Below are 23,033 nucleotides of genomic sequence, written 5' to 3' on the forward strand. Positions count from 1 at the left end.
AATACATAATCAATGTTATATTTCTTTAATGATAAAATTACATGTTTCAGTAGCAAATAGTTGTGAATAATGATAACTGATATTTCTTTTTTTAATAAATCATATAAAGCATAAACAAGTAGCTAAAATTAATACAAATTTCAAAGTCTTCTTTCTTTTGATTTCTTTTTCAATCCGCATGGTCTTTTAAACATCTGTCCGCGTTCTCGTATCCACTTGTTACTCACTGAAATTTGTTAGATTTGTTATAAGAAATAAAATCTCAGTTTAATCCACTCTGAATGACATAGAACAAAATATAATTGCAAGTACGTTTGCATTATCAATATTCCATCACTGGGTCAATAGTTGATAGTGGACATTTCGTTCTGTAAATGTAGGGCATCATCACTCAATGCTAATGCTAATGCTTATGACACTAAGATAAATACTATAGTATGTATCTTTTTATTTCGAAATATAGTGTAGGTTAAATAAAGAAAATAATTATAAAATAAAGGGTTGTAACTCCTTCAGGCAAACTTTACATTCGGAAAATTTGGGTGTAGTTGGTCACCTAGAACGTCATGCTTGATCAACTCAGTGTCAGTGAATATATAGCACTAACATGATAACTATCGTATAAATGTATTTCTGTTTCTTAATTTTGCGTTGTTAAATTCGGAAATGTGTAGGAAATCTAGGTACAACAACCTCAGGCAAATTTTACATTAGATGCACGTATCGATACTTTCAAGGTGCCGTAAGTCATATAGTTCTTCACGTTTTCATTTACTCAGTGTCAGTACATATGAATACTATAGTATATAACATATTTCCTTTTGTTTTGTTCAATTAAGAAATGTTTATGATATTTAGGTCCAACTTCCTCAGGTAATCTTTACCTCCGATGAATTTGATATACTATTTAGGTGCAGCTGATCATGAAGTACTAGTGTAATTCACGATTTCATTTATAAAACAATGGTTTCAAATGAATAGGTTTATGTGTTCGTCATAGAGGTTTTTCCCGAAATGAGTTTCTGAAACAATACATATGTTATACTAAAATTTTGTCTTTGGCAATTCACAATTTTACTATAACAACATTCACTGCCAAAGACAAAATTTTAATATAACACATATAAAAAGACATTTTCTATTTTGTATCTCTTTCCTGGTTCAGATTTAGTTTTTTTGTTGATTTGTTAAACAAGAAAATACCAATATTCATGTCTGACAAAAACGCTATACGATTCAGGGGAGGTTATAACGTTGGTTGTGTTAATGTTATCTTTTCTGGCGTTAAACTTTGACATATTGCGCTCAAGATCCATTTTTCAACTGAATTTTACAAGTAGCTAGAAAACAAGTACACGAAACCTTCTTTTCGAAATTGCTTTTTGCTTGTAATTAATTATGTGGAACATTATTTGTACCATGTTTTATAATAATAAAAAAAGATGAACAATTTCACATGATATTTTCAAATAAGACAAATATACCACAAAAAATGCTAGGTTTTTTAATCATGAACATTCTACAATAATTGAATTATTTTACACAATCTTCGCATAATATTTTGCATACTTACCCCATTTAGAACCAACAAGAACAGGACATCCAGCATGCAACATGCGTTGGTCTATATCCCCATTCAATTCCAAGTTATACCAAAAAGCTGCACTACCCTGAGAAGATTAATATGATTTGATTACTATTAGATAAAATAGAGATACCGATGAGATATTCAAACTCATAAGTTGAATAACTAACAACGCCATATAAAAATCGACAAACGATGACACGACAAAAATTGTTTGCAAAACACAACAACGAAAATTAAGACTGAGCAATACCAACAGTGGAAATCATAGGTGCTTTAAAAAGGGTTGAAAGAACGTTATCTACCATGTCCTTCTTTTTTATAAGTCATATCAAGTCAGTTAGTATTACTCAATAGCGATTGGTACTCGAATCTGGTCTAGTCCTAGGACATGACCTAATATATATACGACTAGAAAAGAGGGACAAAAGATACCAGAAGGACAGTCAAACTCATAAATCGAAAATAAACTGACAACGCCATGGCTAAAAATGAAAAAGACAAGCAGGGATGATTTCAACTTCACCAGAATATAGGTCATTTAAGTTGTCCGACTGAGAAACTTAACCGAATAAGAATTTTTGAATTTTGAGCACGTTTTCCACGACAAAGGACAGATAATTATAAAATCTGTATGAGCAACATAAATAAAAGCGAAAGCACTTACAACTCAAATATAATATAAAAGCAACTCGATTCACCTTTAAAACAGACAGGAACAAAAACACTAATGACATGTATATGTTGTGTACAAGTTATCATTTTGTACAAATTATAATTTGTACAAAAAAATTGTACAAATTATAATTTGTATTTTGACTTTGTACAAATTATAATTTGTACAAAAAGTGCTTGTACAAATTACAATTTGTACAAAATCAGGCTTAATTTCACGTATAACTTGTACAATAATTTATCATATGGTTATTGTAATAAAAATGTGTTGATACTCATTATAAAAAGTTTTCAATGCTATTTCGAAAGTCATATTGATTCATTCATATTGCCTTGAGGTTATAAATTGAACTCCTTTTCACTGGTCATTCACATATCAAGACCATCTTACCAAATTTAGCATGCTTAGAGCTCTGAAATCAAAGAGAGCTGCTGAAGTTGCTTATCCATTACTTGACATTTTTCGTCTCTTTGGTGCACCCAATATCCTCCAAAGCGATAATGGGAGAGAGTTCATTGCACATAAAATCACTGAACTGAGATCGTTATTGTCAGAATTAGTAATAGTTCATGGGCGACAAAGACATCCCCAAAGTCAAGGGTCTGTAGAAAGAGCAAATACAGACATTATAAAATGCTCATATCATGGATGAATGACAATGACACACAACAGTGGTCTGAAGGTTTGCGCTTCGTACAATTTCAGAAAGGTATATCATATCACAGAGTAATTGATCAATCGCCTTATCGTGCTCTGTTTGGTTCTGACCCAAAGATAGGTTTATCTTCATCTTCTTTGCCCAAGAAACGTTTGTAAAATTCTGAAACTGAGGAAGATTTTGAGAAAGTGTTCAAAGAGGTTTCAGAGGAGAACAGGGAAATTGAGATCGATGGCACGAATGAAAACACAGATGCTGAATCAGTAGAATCAGAAAGAGAACCTTACGATTATGTGACTGATAGTGAAACTGAAACAACTATTGAAGTTGTATCAGAGGAAGTCGAAACACCAATCATTCGTGCAAGAAAACGTGCATTCTCTGGCCAACAAATCCAAGCAGATGTCCATGAAATACAAAACAGAAAATAAGTGAGTTATCTGTTTGAGACAATGCTATTATCCCAATACCACAGTATGACCGAGCACTGACCGATCCGAGGAATATACAGTGTTGTTGTGGAAGTAGTAAATTTTGGCTATCGTGTAGGGACAATAGCTGGTAATTTATCAGGAGTCTTAAGCAGAAACCAACTAGAATCAATTAGTGATTCTTCTTTGTCCGTTACAACAATTCCAGAATTTACAACTTTCCCTAAGGAAAACTGGTGGACAGGGTTATCTCTCTTGCAAATGTAAAGGCGGTTGTAACAATTCAAAGTGTAAATGCAAAAAGCAGAATGTATTGTGTAATTCAAGGTGTCATGGTTCGCTCACCTGCTCCAACGAATAAGAGCATTGTATATAATTGTATAGTACTGTAAATAGAGTTATCAGTGTGTTTCATATTGATTGGTAATTAAAAACTAAAATATTTTTTATCATTTGATTTGAAACTTATTCTATGTAAAATATTGTACAAGTTATAAATGAAATTAAGGCTTATTTTGTATTATAATGTGTACAGGCACTATTTGTACAAATTACAATTTGTACAAAGTCTAAATACAAATTATAATTTGTACATTCTTTTTGTACAAATTATAATTTGTACAAAATGATAACTTGTACACAACATATACACTTTATTTCAATTTTGCATTATATTAACAAATAACAACGTCTTATGCTGTTTTCACTGCACACAAGACGTATTTGGACCACAACCTGAAGGAGGTATATACTATTTCGTTGACTGAAACTGATTGCTACATTGCATTATTTACTCTCAAATACAAACAACAGCATGCATGGACTGAAAGAAAGAATTGTCATCCAAATAGACTAGTCCCATATAATTTTTTCTGGTCACATTTTGACATTTTAGTCTCCAGCATGCGATCAGTTTGTTTAGATTTTGTTCAGACTTGCACTGCTGGTGGACGTTTCGTCCCAGAGGGTATCACCAGCCCATTAGTCAACATTTCGGTGTTGACATGAATATCAATAACGTGGTCATTTTTATAAATTTCCTGTTTACAAAACTTTAAATTTTTCGAAAAACTAAGGATTTTCTTATCCCAGGCAAGATTACCTTAGACGTATTTGGCACAACTTCTTGGAATTTTGGATCCTCAATGCTCTTCAACTTTGTACTTGTTTGGCTTTATAAATATTTTGATATGAGCGTCACTGATGAGTCTTATGAAGACGAAACGCGCGTCTGGTGTACTAAATTACAATCCTGGTACCTTTGATAACTATTGCAGTCAATTGAGAGTTTTATATTTGCTCCGTGTTGAATGCTTCAATGTGATTTTGAGATGAAGAACAGCATTAAAGCCGATTTGTTCTGTTTTTAGTGTGCTTTGTCCTGTGCATGCACTGGTTTGTCATGGACAGGTATCCCTTTTGGATTAATTTTTTTTATCCGGAAAAAAAATCATAATATTTATGTTTTGTATTCTCTATTTCTGATCGATTTTAAGATGTTTAATTCAGTGGATTTAGTTGAGTTAATATCTATTAATTTGTTTGGCTTTATAAATATTTTGATATGAGCGTCACTGATGAGTCTTAAGTAGACGAAACGCGCGTCTGGCGTACTAAATTACAATCCTGATACCTTTGATAACGACTTACACCACTGGGTCGATGCCACTGCTGGTGGACGTTTCGTCCCAGAGGGTATCACCAGCCCAGTAGTCAACATTTCGGTGTTGACATGAATATCAATAATATAGTCATTTTTTTTTAAATTTCCTTTTTACAAAACTTTGAATTTTACGAAAAACTAAGGATTTTCTTATCCCAGGCATAGATAACCTTAGCCATATTTGACACAACTTTTCGGACTTTTGGATCCTCAATGCTCTTCAACTTTGGCTTTATAAATATTTTGATATGAGCGTCACTGATGAGTCTTAAGTAGACGAAACGCGCGTCTGGCGTACTAAATTATAATCCTGGTACCTTTGGTAACGACATACACTTCAGGTTATATACAATACACGAATGGTGAGACTTAGAGTGTAAAAAACAAAACAAAAGCGGTCAATTGGTGATCATGACTTACAAAAAAAATTCCAGCTAATGGTTTGATATCTGCTTTAATTGAAAACATAATGATTAGTGAACGATTCTTTAAAAGCAAAGCCTAAGCAACAATCAATTATAATATATGTAGAAGATTCACTTGTGTTTGACTGTACTGTTAGTATGATAGTTTCATTTTGTTTTCCAACTACGCAGAAATATAGCATACCAGTCGCTATCTTTGTATGTTGTGTTTTGTGAGCTGCTGTTTGTTTTCTGGTCCTTTTATCATATGTTATTGTTTACTTCAATTAAGTTTGAATATTCCTATGATGTGTTTGTCCGACCTTAATGCATATGAAGAGATGTATAATACTTTAAATTAATTATTCATCCCATATGTTCTTATTTCTGTGATATCACTTGTGCTACAACGTCTTTTGATTGGAGTAAACCATTTTAAATCTATAGTGTAACTTTCTATGTTGTGATGTTATACTATTGTTTCAGATAAGGTGGGAAGGTTTGGTACGTTTTAACCTCATTTTCGAAGGCCGCATTGTAACAAGTGCTAGCTTACGTCAACACGATTGTACTCTGGGGGATAATTGTGTTCTTAGCAATTGCACCACATAAAACTCCTCATTTCATTGTGTCTTCACTTGTTTAACATTATATTCAAATTATCTGAGCTTTTACTTTAGGTTTGGGCGAAGGTTGGAGCCTGGTAAAACGTTAAGACCCATTCCATTTGTTTACACCTGTTCTAAATCAGGAATCTAATGTTCTGCTGTTGTCGTTTGTTTATGTGGTTCATAAGTGTTTCTCGTTTCTTGTTTTTTTTATATAGATTAGACCGTTTGTTTCTCCATTCGAATGGTTTTACACTAAAATTTATGGGGCCCTTTATAGCTTGCTGTTCGGTGTGAGCCAAGGCTTCGTGTTGAAGGCCGTACATTGACCTATAATGGTTTACTTTTATAAATTGTGACTTGGATAGAGAGTTGTCTCATTGTCACTCATACTACATTTTCTTATATCTATGTTTACCTATTTACCAAATTGAACTCTTAAGGTTTTACTTTTTCTGAGTTTCCATTTACCTTATATCTAATGTGTAAAATGATACAAGACTGAACAAAACGAACCAATCAAATCCGACTGGTGATCTTAGAAATTATCTCTTTTAAACTTAAGATATAATTGAACGTTTGCTGCTGTAATTATGAAGCCTGCTATGAGGACGTAAAATCACAAAAATACTGAACTCCGAGGAAAATTGAAACCGAAGTTCCTAATCAAATGGCAAAATCAAATGATAAAACACATCAAACGAATGAACAACAACTGTCATATTCCTGACTTGGTACAGGCCTTTTTAAATGAAGAAAATGGTAGATTGAACCTGGTTTTATAGAGCTAAACCTCTCACTTGTATGACAGTCGCATCAAATTCCATTATAATTACAACGATGTGTGAACAAAACAGACATTTTGACAAAAACTTACCTTCTGAACAGGAATTCTTGTCTTTATGTTGGGAAACACTGTCGCTCCACCATACATCACATGTGATAGCTGTAGAATACAACAGTAAACAGTGAATCTATACTTGTTCATGAAATATTCAGTAAATGAAACATTGAATACTTATTTGTTTGTGTTTGTTATGCAAGATTTGTTTTCGGCAGTTACAGCAATTAACCATCATTTTTCATATTACAATTATCATCGAATTTCATATAAAAAAGAAGATGTGGTATGATTGCCAATGAGACTCTCTACAAGAAACCAAAATGACACAAAATTAACAACTATAGGTCACCGTTCGGTCTTCAACAATGAGAAAAGCCCAAACAATTTCAGGTTACCAGAATAATGAAAACTACATGTTATAAATTCCATGCGTGCGACGCGCTTTTCTGCAGTTAACCTTTAAACTTATCGTGTTAATTTTGAATTGAAATCATCTTTAAATCAGGCAGAATTGTATGCACGACCGTTTTTGTCCACTGATATATACCAATATTTGTTTGCTCCGATTAGCTGATGTTACGTAAATAGAGCACCTCAATTATTTGACTATAATCAATGCAAACCAATATGGTACATTTAACATATACATAAGCACTCTGAATCAATCTTTGAAAAATAAGAGACACGATGGATTAACTGTCAGACTGTTATCGTACCCTGAATATTCCATTTATTTGTAACTATTTTACTCTCAAAAATTTGAATCAAAACGTGTTTTATAGGAAATATATGTTTGCCATATCCAAATCTGAGAAGCAAATGTATTGTAAACCAAGACGGTCATTTTTAAATTGAATCTTATCATCTGAAATGTTTGATTTAAACATTGTTAAGTCATGTACCTCCGTTCGTTTACTCGTTAATTATCTTCTCGGTAAATCTTGTATGGATCAGCCTGTGTATTGTTATCAGTGAAGAACTGATTAGTCATGGTTTGGAAAGAATAGTGATTGATTGTTTTGCTTGTATACTTGATATATCAAAGTAAATGTTACAGGCATTGATTGTTGTTGACTAATATTGAAAATAGAAAAAAAAATGTAATAAAAATGCAAGTATAGTGTCTGCAGTTGGAATATCTGCCTATAGACTGAACAGTAACCACATATTTTGTATTTTGGAATCCATTCATATTAAACTAACCGTTTTTAAGGTGGTACCTAACACTACAGGGAGATAACTCTGTAAAGTCAGCTAAACGTTTTAATAACGTTGTGTTGTAAAGGGAACATAAAGTTTCTCAATGATCAAAATTGGTATTTGTCAAACTGCTATATAACCAGTGTAATTTTTATGATAAAATGGTTGGTTCAAAATTTTTGATATTTTTATATTTTTTATATTTTTGTTAAATGGTCAAAGTAAAAACTTTGTCAAAATTTTATGAAAATTAAACCAGCCAAATTAATTTTAGTGAAAGTGTTAGGTACCACCTTAATTCAAATTATATGCATGAATTAGTGTTTATTTCATTTTATTACTCACATAAAACATTATTGTGGCTATTCTATCTCCAGAGCCTCTGCATTCTGCTGGGAACATGGAACGTTCCGACTGTAACAAAAATCAGAATATTCATATGGAGCCGTATCTGTTACTCTTCCTGAGCGCCTGAGATCCACTGTGGTTATGATGGAGTTCGTTTTCTATATTGTGTTTTGTGTAATTCTGTTGTTAACTCTTGTTTGCCATGGCATGTTTATTGGTATTGGTGACTTATAAGTATTAAAGTCCCTTTGATATATGTTGATATATGTTGCCTATCTTTTTGATATATCTTTTTAATCTATACAAGTAGTAAATCTCAAGTGAAACTCAAGTGTAATATATAATTTCTGTCAGCATAAAGAAGCGGAAGACAACATCATAGTAAAAATCGAAAAAAATACCAAGACAAACAAAATTACACAAAACAAGACATAGAAAACTAAAAAAGTTCAATATGAACACCAAAAAAAAAAACAAAGGCGGGGCTCAGGTGCTCTTGATACTTTACAACAATAAAAAAGATAAATAACTTGTTCTAGTGTTTTGTTCTACTTCATTTGTTACATTATTTCATGTGTGATGTTTTTGTTATCGGTTTGATTATCATTGGATACCAGGCACAAAGTATGTTAGACGTTTCCAATATACAATTGTGAGACGAACATTAAACCTGATTTGAAACAAACCTGCACACATGTTAGACATGTTGGTCCTCCTAAAATATAAAGGCGGATTCAACTGTTGAATGCAGTGTTTCATCCATTGACACGATCTGAACACTCACAGCCACGACATTAAAGTTAACATGCTTCGTTATCTTGAAAAATAGCTAATCGACGTTTAGTCTTGTGATGTGTTCAATAACAAGGTATACATAACAACAGTCATGACTGTTTAAATTATATTGGCAATAAACCACCCTGGTTAATAAATGCTTATCGATCAAGCAAATATGTGAACGTTTTGTTTTGTTAATCAGTAGCTATCAACCCCCACCGCCCGCGGTCGTTTTCTATTGGTAAAAAATATATGTATAAATACTTTTACTACTCATATGTCGTTGTTCACAAACCAATTACATTAACGTTGTTATCATTTTTCTGTACCAGAGGATTTCGACAAGAAATGCATAAATTAGTGATACACGTGCCTAAATCATTTGGAAACCCAAAAACCTATTTAAAACACTAAATATTGCTACTTCGCTACTTACAGAAACATTTGATCGGGTCTAATGGTTTTAAAGGCCTACGAGCATTTACCTATGGCTCTTCTTGGTGAAGAATTAAAAAAGAATAATGTGAAGGTCAATTTCAAATGATTCATATTAAGTTTTTATTCTGTGTAAATTATAAACTCACCAGCGGGTCAACATGTGGTTTATACATTCCTCCGACGCCATAATTAAGAATCTAGAAATAGAATAATTCCTAAAAGTAGCTGTTACACACACGTTTTAAAACATTTCGTATATAGTGCAGAATATATCTTTAACAAGTGTTTAATGCAGAAATTGCGAAAGTGAGAACAATTTCTTGTTTCCACAATCTATACTATTAAACCAAGTTACCAATGGTGGATAGTCTTTGTGTATTGTTAATTCTCTTATATAAAAAAGTTATCATGTTTCGTTATCTTGGAGAAATAGCTAATCTGCGTTTATTCTTGTGATTTTTTCAAGAACAAGGTGTATAACAACAGTCATGACTGTTTGAATTATTGATAATATGACATATGGTTTAACTTTATGTGCTCAAAAGTGTAAAGGGACAAGGGGACAGCCAAAGACCATTGTTTGATACTAAATAAGGAACGGCGTAAAGACAAACAAGAGTCGACAAACCAAAGCTTAAACTATAAAATTGGTCGTAAAGTTAAGGTTTTATGTATTCCTATATATAAATAAAACAATTTAGATAAAAAACAATTCAACAGCAGAAAAATTTACACGCACTAGAGGGCCTGTGTCGCTCACCTGTACACTGGACGTTAAGCAACCAACAATCAATCAATCAATCGCTCACCTGTATATATATATATATATAGACAGTCTATGTACATTGTACACTCTGCAACATTGTAAACTAGAATAGAATTCATGATTGAAATCTCTTTTTTGTTGATCTTTAAATTTAATGTTTCCTTTTTATCTTCTCTGGTTTTTTTCCAAAAACACAAAAGACAGTTGGCATTTAAGGGTATAGATCCTTGAAGCATTAAATATCGTATATGTCATTACTTCATTTATTCAACTTGACTGGGCGGGGTTTAACCAGTTCGGTCATCATAGACCAGTCCATCATCTATAGACAGGTGTTTTGGGATAAACTCATAAATGAAGTGTCCAGTTATTCGTCCCATACCATACACTCAGTTCATTTGTATATCCGTTTGGTGATACTGATAGGTGACTAGACATCAATAATAGTTATAACGGAATGCATCCTTATCACACACATCTTCTAATAGACTGTCCATATGCAAATTAAAACGTAAGCTCCGCCCGATCAGTTGAATTAACATTGGTAATAATTCATCTGCAGATGTACGGCATCTACTACAGAAAACGGACGCTAATGTGATTGGAAAAATCATACTGGCCTTGGCAGAGTATTTAAAAGTGAACAAGCAGGAGAAAAATATATGGAAGAAATATACCTTTTTCAAAAAATAATTTGATGCTCAATTCAGCAGTCCGATTTTACTTTTTTTTAAAGAAAGTATATACCTGATATTGTTCAGTATTACTATAACGTGTCCTGAACTCTGTCTCCAGTCCTGTTATAAGTTTTATTCGGAAAGTCAATTTCTTTAATTCCAAAAAGTCTAGATCACTCAGCCAGGCACTGTTTGGATAAAAAAATAGAGCTAAAAGAAATCAATGTATCGATCTATAAGTGGATTCAATCTCTTTGACCTTATGGTAGTACCAACACGTTCGGGATCATTCGTTTTATTATTTTTGACACCACTGAAGCTAAAAATGTTGGCTCATAAAATCAGGAGGAAATGTCATGTCTGAAATGCTTTAATACTAGTAAAGGTAATGAAATGTTGAGTAGCTTACATGTTCTGTATTTCATTTTTTCATTTTACCAAAAAATTAATGATCTCTATTTCATGATTTTGTGACAGTGTTCTGTCCACCATTTTTTTCCGGAGGTGAAGTGGGGGTAAAAAAAGGACAAAAACAAGTAAACAATCAAAAAAATTTGTTCGAAAATGAAAACGAAAACGATGAAAAGACAAACAACAGTCGGAAATCCAAAATTGAAAAAAAATAATTTTTTTCTTAAAATTTAGGTTTTTTCCGACTCAAATGATCAATTCCTAGATGTAAAATAAAAATGCAATTGTTTTTCTTCAAATTTAGTACATCCGAAGCGAGTTCCTCTATTTACCTTCAGGAACGCTCCAATCCAAAACTTTTAATCAACAATCAAATACGTAAGAAGTTAAATGTCCAAAACGACATAAGAACATTATTGTTGAAGGGCCTGCTGAAGCCCAACCTTTCGGTGTCGAAATTTGTCGATGCATTTAAGACCACATGGTAGCCTTGTTGAGTTTTCTTATCTTTGGTTGCGTTGTTGTCTCTTCACTGTGTGTATTTTCTAATCTAAGAAGAATACACCTTATCGCTATTTGTTCGCCATTACTGGATATCACACAGGTTCTCGTAAAATGTTGACGTCTTTAAACAAAATATCTGACGCCACAATGGAAAAGTGATTGTTGTATGCGTCAAAACTTCAAGCGGCCGGGTCAGCCGGGATTAGCGATAAGGTGTATATCCATCTACTGTACAATTAAGATTAAACGTAAACGTTTTATACAAGAACCAAAAAGGACATAACCGAAATAACAGAAACAACCACATCTTGTTAGGAAGAACAGCTTGATTTAAGAACAATCACTGAAGATTTAGCCAAAGATCGTCACGTGTAAATATGTATTTCTATATTACTTACGTATGACTTATTCTGTCCTCTGAACCGATCATCCCCTGCTTTGTCATTGTTGTAGATCGTGATAACTAAAATGATATAAATACAGCGTAATTGGACACTCACTCTGAGATCAAATGTAACTCTAATATGAGTATACTTTATGAGATTCTGGATGGGGTGTATAGTAAACGAAAAGAGAATATTAGGCCAATACAACTGAAAACAAAAACAGAATGAAAAAAAGTCCAAAAAGTGAAGAATAGAGAATAGTATAGCTGAATAGATGCTAAGATATAACGAAAGAGAAAATTGTATAAAAAGTTGAAAAAAAAAGAAATTGTATATCCCTTAAAAAGCCGGCTTATGAAGACACTCATACATTAGTATTTTATGACTATGGTGTTTTTTTTTTATGATTGTTCATTACATAAGCCTTACTTCCACTATTACAAAACATTACAAAATTAACAAAATCTCTTGGATAAAAAACATCTAAACAATAATGTTTTACCTGTTGTCACAAAATCTTAGTTCAATATAACAATAAATGTTTAATCAGATATAAGAAGATGTAGTATGCGTGTCAATAAGACAAATTTCCTTCCAATTCTAAATTATTAAAAAGACTAAACCATTATAGGTCAAAATACGGCCTTCAACACGGAGCCTTGACTCACACCGAACAGCAAGCTATATAATGCTCCAAAATGACTAACGTAAAACTATTCAAACATTAAAAACAACGGTCTAATCTGATTTTTTTTTTTTAAACGGGAAACAAGAAACAGGAAACACTCATGACCAATATCAACCATCCACAACCGCTGAACAACAGGTTTCTGACTTATGACATGTGCAAACAAATACAACGAGTTAAACGTTTAAAAAGGCACCAACCTTCACCCTAATCTGAAGTCAACCCTTAGATAACTAGAATATAAGGTAAAAACAAGTAAAGACACAATCAAACACACACCAAAATCTGAATAAAAATTCAAAGAGGTAACTGAATGAATATTAATTATTGAGATCACTGTGGTGCAATTGCATATTTCAAATATTACCGAAGTAGGTCATGCAGAATGTGGATGAGTTTAATGTGTCTATGGGCAACATGTGAGATTACTTGCAGTAACTGAAAATTTGTTCTGACATGTTCTGATCTGTACATGTACTTACTTGTTTTTCACTTATGTTTCGTAAAAATCCTATTTCATCATCAGATATTATATCATGAAATAGAAATATTCGTGGCTGTAAATTTGCTAGCTCTGTTTTTACAAAATAAAATGGATCATCAGTTGCTTTATAATAACAAAACAGTCTTGACAGCTCTTTAGGACTCTGAAATAAAATAAAATCAAATAAGATAGAGTTACAATTATCATGAGTCAAACTGAAAACTTCTTTCGTGAAAGGACGGAAATGTCAAGCATGGTAGGTACAAGCATTCACTGCCAGGTAAGCTAAATATACGGGCCAAAAATCTATACTCAATAGGTACAAATTAAGTTGATAAACTTAAACGTCATGTTCATGTTGACACAATTAAAATCAAAATGGGCATCAGGTTCATTTGAATAATAGAAGTATGGTAAATCATATTACCATCAATTACAGAACACTGGTATATAAATTTGTATTCACGTAGAGTAGGTCTATGGACTCTGACATCAAAATAACGATGATATAAATAAGTCTTCATTATTCCTTGCGATAAGTACACAAAGTCATGTCTTTAAAAATCGATCGAAACTGGTAACATTGCGCAGAGTAATAAACTAAACCGATCAGCCATTCCATCGGAATTTTCGCACCGATATTGTAGCGACAAGAGAACACAACAGGGGTCCAGTTTACGGAATTAACTTTCGATAGTAGTAATAAAGCGTAAAGTTTGATGAAAAAGACTGACAGAAATGCTGATCATAATATACCGATCAATTCGAGCATTCCATTGCTTTTCATTTCCAGTTATCATATGTGTGTGTGTGTCCTCACCTTTAAACTACCTCTACACAAATTCTCATAATCTCTCGTCATATTGTCTTCTGCTTCTGCTTTATCAAAGGCCGTCACATTCTCTAGTTTGGATATACTTGCTGCCCTCGTTTTGAAATAGTCATAATCATTGTGTAGTCTTTTATTTCCGGGTTCTGTGTTAAAGAAAAATATTTGAAACAAATTAGACCTCTTAATTTCTGAGGGTTTCGGTTGGGATTATTAAATTTTCAAGCCATTTTCTGTATTTTTTATACATTTTGCTCATTATTCTCTATTTTTTGTTTAAACATATTTATTTATAGTGGATTGGGAAACAAGTTTTGCAACTTATATTAATCCCTTTCCACTTTGCGTATGCGAGTGCTGCCTTGTAGCGGCATTAGCCTGCTTTTTATCGAAATCTACATGGGTGTCTTTAACGTGCAAGAGATGTGGCTCTCTCTTAACACGGGTCAGTCATTTATCGTCCCCGTCCGACGGACTATTTTCTATATTGAAGCACCCCATTATTTTTATTCTTTTTTTTATTGTATGACTTTTCTTCAGTTTTTATTTCAAATCCTATTCAGGTTCTCATTTTCTATAAAGTAGAAGTTTCTCGCTTTGTGTTATGAGAGGAAACCTCCTGCCATGTTAACTTAATATAAAAAGGCAATTTAATATAAGTATGTGATCAAATGTCAATCGACATGTCTATAGTATTTCATTGTAGTATCATATCATTATACCATACTGGCTACTAGTACTGGGTATTAGTTCTAGTGTAATATCAAAGACTCGATCCTCATAAAAAGAACCCAATAGAATACAGACAACAGTATTTTCTTCAAACTTACTTTGGGAACCAACTGTATGGACTTATCTGTACTAAATGATTATCAATAATGTTATCAATAGCATTTTTTAACTGCTTGTAGGTATTAATCACGAGCCATGCTATATCACAACGTTTATTCATGAGAAAAATATTTTTCATGCCTACCTGCTTTTGTACATTCCTTTAAGATTTCTACTGATTTCCCAGGCATATCATACTACAACAAAAACATCGTATATTAAGTATTATCGCTATTTTGTGCATTTTTCCTTTGATCTTTTTTTGTGATCATTTTTCATATCACGCTTCTCGCTTGAGATGGAAAATTATCGCTTGAAACTAAGCAGGCACGTGGCGTTGCTAACGAAATTGACATGAAATTGACAACGTTGTCATAGGTAAAATAGCGATAAACAGATTATCATTGGTCATCTAAACTCGATTGCCGTCCCGGCTCAAGCAAGAAAATCAATCTCGTTGAGATGATCAACGATAATCTATAATAGTAATAGTATGCATCAGTAATCTTCACAGGCTATTAAGGATGGTGCTACTCCCCTGTTGAATTCAAAACACAGTGCTTTTTATCAGATTAATGAATAAATCAATGGAAAGACTTAAGAAATAATTGATGCAAGCTATACTTTATCGTAGTTTTAACATGGGTAGGCATTATATTCGTGATTATTTTGCTAAAGCGATAGTGAGGGCTAAAATAACACGAATACAATGCCTACCCATGTTAAAACTACAATTTAGTATAGCTTGCATCCATTATTTCGATTCTGAATAGGACAATTAAGGTAATTTCTATGTCCGATACGCATTTATCTAGTTTCAGGACAATAAGTTGTGTAAGTATTTTAATTGCTCTGAAATCAGTGGCGTAGCTTGCATGTATGCTCAGATGCTCAAGCATCCACATCATTTTGACAAAAGAAAAAAGTAGCAGCAGTTTAACTCGGAAGTATTCAAATATAACAAGGCTGAGGATATGAGCAGTCATTTTCGAAGCAGTATGCCTGGTCTTTCATTAAGGATAATTTCTTTTATGTAAACAAGATAGTTGAATCTCAGAATAGTGTTTCAAGTTAACTTTTGGTCGTAAAAAAAATCTACGTCATTGGCTTAGGCAAGCGGAGATGACTGATACGCAGATCCGTGGACATGTTTCATCTGAAATTGAACTTAGTGGAGTGATGGCTTCTCATTTGTCTATAGCAACTAACAACTAAAACACCATATCCTGAAATCGTTTATTGCGACATGGTTAACGACGTGATGAAAAAATCAATTTGTAATAGATTGTGATAAGTCCTAGGCTAATGAATTCCCGTTTCTATCTAGGTTCAAATAATACTAATTTTAATTTCAATCAGTAAAGAACAAAAATCCAATGTTCCCCGCCAAACACATTTCATGTCATATTTTATCTTTTAAAGGACAAGGAACAAGGGAATAACTAAAAAAGCACTTTTTTCATTTTCTTTTTTCTTTTCAATATCTTAAGAAATAAAAGCTTCACAGCAAATGAAATGGGATTTCCATTACAATTTATATTTAAATGGTCATAACTGGTTAAAAATATTTGATCATGACTTATTTTCCAAATTGTCAAAGACATTGCATATGATATGAGTTTCACTTAATCTGACAAGAATTGTACACATAAGAGTGCTAACAAGACCGGACGATCGGACGCCCGGTATTTCTATGTCTCCTGCAAAACGTTTAGCTCAGTAATAAAAAAAATCAAAAACCCAAGGTTGTAGACTCAAATTCCTGGAAAGAGGAATCATTTCAGTTCCTATATGTCAAATATAAGATTGGGTGAGAAACTTTACATAAAAAATTTATGAATTGAATGATGGTAGTTTCGAGGAAACAATAAAATTTTGTTAAAAATATAAATATATGTATTGGTAGGGATTTTGAATTTAAACAAAAATCTTACTAGTGTCGGAATTCTGAAGGAGTACACGCGCTTAAATAAAAAATAATTTTCTGCATAAAAAGGTCCAAATTTTTTTTCGAGACATCCACATCATTTCAACCCTGGCTACGCCACTGGAAATTGTACCACAATGTTTAATACGATAAGTAGAAGGTTGGGATTTATTTTAAGGGTTATGGGACAAACAGTCTATGAATAAAGGACCAAAAAGGGGCCAAAAACAAGCATATAAGTGTAAAAGCGTTTGTGTAGGCTCTTCCATGAACCTCCCTTTTTTGTTTGTAAAGAAGCATACGGTCACAATAAATGATTTAATAACATCATGTGCACCATTTTAGAGTTTGAACGTGTTTTAAAGTTAAGAAAATATATTAAGTGCATGATAATTTGATAAAATTCATTTTTCTGAAGAAGTCAATATACGCATGTGCAAACAAATTTTATTGGATTTAGAGCATGGGTTTGATCACAAAGCGAAAGAAGCACGTCATATTAGAATATTTGTTAATTTTTGCATGTAATTGGGAATCGTAACTTGTGGCCTGTTTTGTCTTTGAGAGTTCAGACCAAATTGAACATGTACCCTATAACCGCTACGTACATTAGTATACAATTTGTGACGTAACAAATTGTGACTTAATAATACACAAAGCTTACTCTGTTATAAGCTGCAGCAATTATCCTCGATAATGTCGTTGGAGTCACGTGACTGTTCGGAAACTTTCTTTTTTTTAGTTCGTCTAATAAGGTTTCTAAGAATTGGATGGAGTTGTACATATTATTGAATTCTTCTGCTTTGTTTGCAATGTAAATAACATCGGCTGGAGTAAATGGTGCTGTCTCAAACTGAAAATAAAAAAGGACACGATTTACCGGTATATATACATAGTATCGTTCTTCATTCAACATACGAATACTGTTTTACTTTAAAATAACTGCAAAGTATTGTAATCTCTCTAATTTTTGGCCTTAACAGTTTGTATATTTTCTTCCTGACGTGGACAGCTATTTTTTCAGTCAAGATGTGGTTTGTCGCATTATATTTTCAATTCGTCATTACAAGAAATTCTATTATTCATGATGGCAATTGTTCTTGCTTTTTCATAGAAAAGAAACAATATTTTAACAAATCAATGAACAAGAAAGATAAAATGTGATTACATTTTTCCTTAATCTCATTTGAGAAACGCCGGTATATGCTTCAATCATATTTCGTGAGATGCTGACATTTATCCACTCCCGACAGTTATACTTAAGTTATTTTAAACACTCGGCAAGCATCCTTGTCTAAAACCTTTTGGTATCGTGTTTTAGACAATTAGGACAAACAAATATTTATACTTGTTTCATATTTCTTGGCAAAAAAGGGGGAAGAGGGTACATGTATATAAAATTGATTTTAAACATTTTACGAGGACTTTTTAGGGATGTCATTGTGTTCTTGACGTAAACGCTGAAAAACGCTGTTCATGCTGAAGACTAATCCAACCATCAAGTTCAAAATGTTGGACTCAAATTTAAGGGAGCTCGCTTCTCAGTTTCAAAGTAATTAACTTTTCAAAACACTAGCTTATATTGATAGGGGATTAAAAAATGAATCCAAAGAGCTAATAAAATAAATAGGTCACCGTGCTTGTTTTCGAGATATTAGCCATTGACATTTTGGCGGGAAAATATTCTCTCTTGACTTTTCATAGCTTTATCATTGACAAATTAAGATCTCAAAAACTGTTAAAAAGTAATTAAAATGTTATAAGACTTTTACAGATAGCTTATCTTTATACATGCAAAAGATTTACAAAAAGAAAAATGGGGGTCACCGGGCAAAATATTTCAAGGCATTCAAATGGATAAAACCAGAGGATTTCGAAAATCTGACAAAAAATCCAAACATGACAAGCCAGCTTCCTTAAAAGATCAAACCTGATCAACAATAGATTAACGTAGCTTTCAATTGCTTAATAGTTGCATCTTTGTTTACCTCAAATATCTTCCCATGGAGAAACTTATGTAAATCAAATTGATAAAAATTCCAAAGACGGAATATGGCAGAGATAGCTGCATCTAAGTCGGTTTTCTGTGGCCATCCACCAATACGCTTCTCGACTATTCCTCGGGTTAAATTAAAATCTGAAAGAAAAAAAAACAGAAATTGAAACTGATAACTAAGAACATCTAGTGAAAAATTATTTTAAAAGAAAGTAACAACATTAAGCCAAAAAGACCAAAAGTTAGATAAGAAATTATACTATATTATTTACATAAATAAACATGATAAAGGTTCAATCGATCTGATTTGTCGATATTTTTTTATACTGACCCTACGAAACAAACAATTCATAGAGATAGGTCACATCCATTTCTGGTCTAGAATCATATACATTAGACTGAATTTCAAAGTGGTTGCATTTCTCTCTACAAGCAGAGTAACACTGAAATGGTAGTCTGATCAGAATATCAACGCAAAGAAATTAGTTGCATCTATATATATATATATATATATATCGGTCCAGAACCAAATAGAGTATCCCATTCCATGATTGGATCTTCACCAGACATAATTTCAGAAACTCATTTTGCACAACAAAGTATACGTACATGAAAGAAAACTATAGGCCACATCCATTGTTAGGTCTAGAATCATATAAATTAGAAAGTGGTTTTATTTTTCTCTACAATTAATTTGATTTTCAGAATAACAATAAGATTGTAGTCATAAATGCCATATTAAAATCCCTCTGGTCAGAATATCAAAACAAAGAAATTAGTCACAATATATGGCAAGCCGTTCACTGCTGGTGGAGTGTTTATTTCACAGAGGATATCACCAGTCCAGAAGTCAGCACTTGTGTGTTGACATGAATTATCATTGATATGGTAATAATTATAAATGAACTGTTTACAAACTTTGATTTTTTAAACACTAAGGCTTTTCTACCTGAAGAATAGATTGCCTAAGCTGTATTTGGCAAAACTTTTAGGAATGTTTGGTTCTCAAAGCTCCGCAACTTCGTACTTTATTTGCATGGCTCTCTTAACTCTTTTTTTTTTTCGAGCGATGAGTCGAAAGTTTTGTAGACGAAACGCCCGTCTGGTGAAAATACAAAATTTCATCCTAGTATTTATTATGAGTTTATTTGGTTGTGAATTATCTTGATCAATATTTACCTATGTGTGGTCCATTCACATCACAATCCGGACAAATCACAATATCGAAACATTTCTGCCAGTCCTCAACCCATCTTCTCAGTAGATGGAACGCATCTATGGGGTTGTCTATTACTTTTTCACTCACAGTACCTTCTGTTGATCTTAAAAATCTAAAAAAAAAATAATCAAAAGTACTTTGAAATTTTATTACAACAATGTTAAATGAACCATTGTCTAAAGAACCCTGGCCTAAATGTAGAAATAAAAGTAATTACAATTAGGGTGAACAACTGCTGTAGTATCGATACAAATAACTCAAGATAAACTGGGATCATTTTGAGGTTTGAACTTGAAATCATAACAAACGGACGGACGGACGTACAGTCATCTGCTGTATGTTTCAATGCTAGTAACTGGAAAGTCTAAAAAGAAGGGTTTGTAGGGGAATTGTGTATCTAAATAAATAAAAAAAAGCTTGGTGTCGCTATAACACAATTATCCCATAAGTATAGAAGTAAGATATTATTAAAAATCCGTGATGTGTGATTCTAAGGATGACTTGACCATACACTGTAGCATAATGATTGCGGTTTAGTTATAAGTGCTCGTTTGAATACATAAATTTAACAACGATTTTTGAGCGAAAGTTATTCCAGGGTGACGAACGGAAGAGATTGTTTCCTGACTCTAATAGTATTGATTGATTGACTGCTGGTTGCTGAAAATCCAGTGGCAAATATTTCATGCATGTTCAGGACGAAAAATATATAATGAAAGTTCAGAAGGAGAAATTTATAAAAAAAAATCTTTTGATATAAAACAGATTGCCTATGAGACAACTATCCTAGGTACCGAAGTTCACATGAAGTAGATGTATAAGTAATATTTGTAGGCATTCGCATTACCTTTAACAATGAGAAAACCCCATACCGTATAGTTGATAATTAGATAACAGACCCCTACATGAAAACTAACGGACTCATTTATCATGTTTATAACAAAACAATTTACAAAAAAAAAACAAATATGACAGGTATGAACCATTGCCAACCATGCACTGATCTACAGGTCTCTGACTTGAGACAGGCACCTAAAGAATAGGGTGGTGCTAAACATGTTTGTGAGTGTTCATCCCTCATAGAAAAAAAACTTTAAAAATTCAGTTGAAATGTGCTTAACTCACAAGATCGATACAAAGAGAGAAATATCTAACAAAAACACAGACCAGAAAGGTATAATCAGTGGGTATAATGGATCGGAAAGATAGTTGCAAAAGTTTAATCACCAATGACACATTTGAAACAATTTCGTCTCATAGTTTTACTATAGAAAATTTTCACATGTCATTTACAGATCTCTCTTACGATTACTAGCGTGCTTACAACATTCGTGGCATGGATTTAAGTCAACAGAGCGCACTTGCCAAAATCGGTCGTCTCTGCATATTTCCTTTTCTTTTATTATAACCAAATAAACACCCTGAACAATGATCATGATGCAAGACAGTTAATCTAACAGCATCTTATACTCTTGCCTACATGGATTGTCATCCGAAAAAAAAACAATAGGGCCATGTACACATGCAAGTACCTCGACATTGGCATCATTTATTTTGGTTTGGGTTTTTTCAAAGACAGTGGAGGCAAATGATAGAAGTATAATTACATAGTCGTGCATGTCACAATTTTGCATCCCATGTCACTGTATCATATGTTTCCAAAACAAACGTAAGTTATGTGATTGTGGTATCTTATTTTAGATGCAGCAAATGGATTTATAGAACATTTACAAGTAGTACATTTCAAAAGCAATAAAATACGCTATCTTGTAAAGGAGATGCGAAAAATACCAAAGAGACATTCAAACTCATAAGTAATTAAGCAAGCATACATTTGGCTTAATCGCAAAAATTAGATATGTTAAATGTTTGTTTGTTCACAGTTAAAGTTATTGATTTGTGGTATATACCTTATTTAGTTAAATATGCACCGTATACAGTGGCGGATCCAGAAATTTCCATAAGAGAGGGGGTGGGGGCACTGACTGTCCGCTTCAGTCCTGCTTCAGTAATTCCCCCTACCCCCCCCTTTTTTCAATCCACCTCTAGTATAAAAAAAAGAACTTACTGTTTCAGAAATTTATCGACATCCTCTTCCTGTTTTTCTTGTGCTACTATAAATCTCCGTAAGGCTGACACTAATTTTAGTTCGTTCTGAGAAAGTTGTGTCAATGTTGCTATTGAAGAGTAAAAATCCGTAAAAACGTGTCTTATTTCCAAGTTAAACAAAAATAAAAAGAATACTAAGTTCGCCTTCATTTTATTATATTTTAAAATACGTTTTTTGTCACTTTGTGTAAAATTATATGTATTAATCAACTGACTTTTTTCACATTGCAGCGGACATAGAAAGGGACACGGCGTGTAATGAAAGATTAGATATTTATTATCCAATCGAAATATGTATTAAAAAAAAATCAAAATGAAAAAGCGATAAATATGCATTTAGCTAGTTTTTAGAACAATACATGTAACAAAATGTGAAAATATTTATATAAAAAATGAAGTAAAATGAAATAAATCCTCTTTTGTACCCCTTATTGACTTGGAGGATTGAACGTGTACGATGGGTGTAACATGTGTTGTCAAACAAATGGTTTAGATGAGGACGAATTGTATTGTCAAGTCCTTCAGTCGATATTATAATTATCTGAGATATCATTTATTGAATCAGCTAGTGATC

The 23,033-nt window shown here is 32.7% G+C and overlaps 1 protein-coding gene across 1 annotated transcript; it reads right to left on the minus strand.

Moving 5' to 3' along the window:
- Nucleotides 1–9: 9 nt before the first annotated feature.
- On the minus strand, nucleotides 10–22,710 carry LOC143059833 (prolyl 4-hydroxylase subunit alpha-1-like). The gene is made up of 14 exons (XM_076233404.1): nucleotides 22,419–22,710; nucleotides 20,311–20,462; nucleotides 19,124–19,272; nucleotides 17,800–17,988; nucleotides 15,354–15,405; nucleotides 14,369–14,523; nucleotides 13,547–13,711; nucleotides 12,389–12,453; nucleotides 11,146–11,263; nucleotides 9,779–9,829; nucleotides 8,415–8,483; nucleotides 6,903–6,971; nucleotides 1,574–1,670; nucleotides 10–226 (listed from the first exon to the last, which is right to left on the minus strand). Exons 1-14 carry the CDS (start codon nucleotides 22,607–22,609, stop codon nucleotides 141–143), a joined length of 1,608 nt encoding a protein of 535 aa, XP_076089519.1. The 5' UTR covers nucleotides 22,610–22,710; the 3' UTR covers nucleotides 10–140.
- Between the last annotated feature and the right edge of the window lie 323 nt (nucleotides 22,711–23,033).

This window comes from Mytilus galloprovincialis, chromosome 14, assembly GCF_965363235.1.
Source record: "Mytilus galloprovincialis chromosome 14, xbMytGall1.hap1.1, whole genome shotgun sequence".
NCBI lineage: Eukaryota > Metazoa > Mollusca > Bivalvia > Mytilida > Mytilidae > Mytilus > Mytilus galloprovincialis.

Excerpts from the sequence above, each read along its gene's own strand:
- LOC143059833 (XM_076233404.1), bottom strand. The coding sequence starts at position 22,609 with ATGAAGGCGAACTTAGTATTCTTTTTATTTTTGTTTAACTTGGAAATA. Across the intron at positions 17,989-19,123 it reads TCCATGGGAAGATATTTGAG|TTTGAGACAGCACCATTTAC; the intron begins GTAAACAAAGAT and ends TTTTATTTTCAG. Across the intron at positions 13,712-14,368 it reads TGTGTAGAGGTAGTTTAAAG|AGTCCTAAAGAGCTGTCAAG; the intron begins GTGAGGACACAC and ends ATTTTATTTCAG.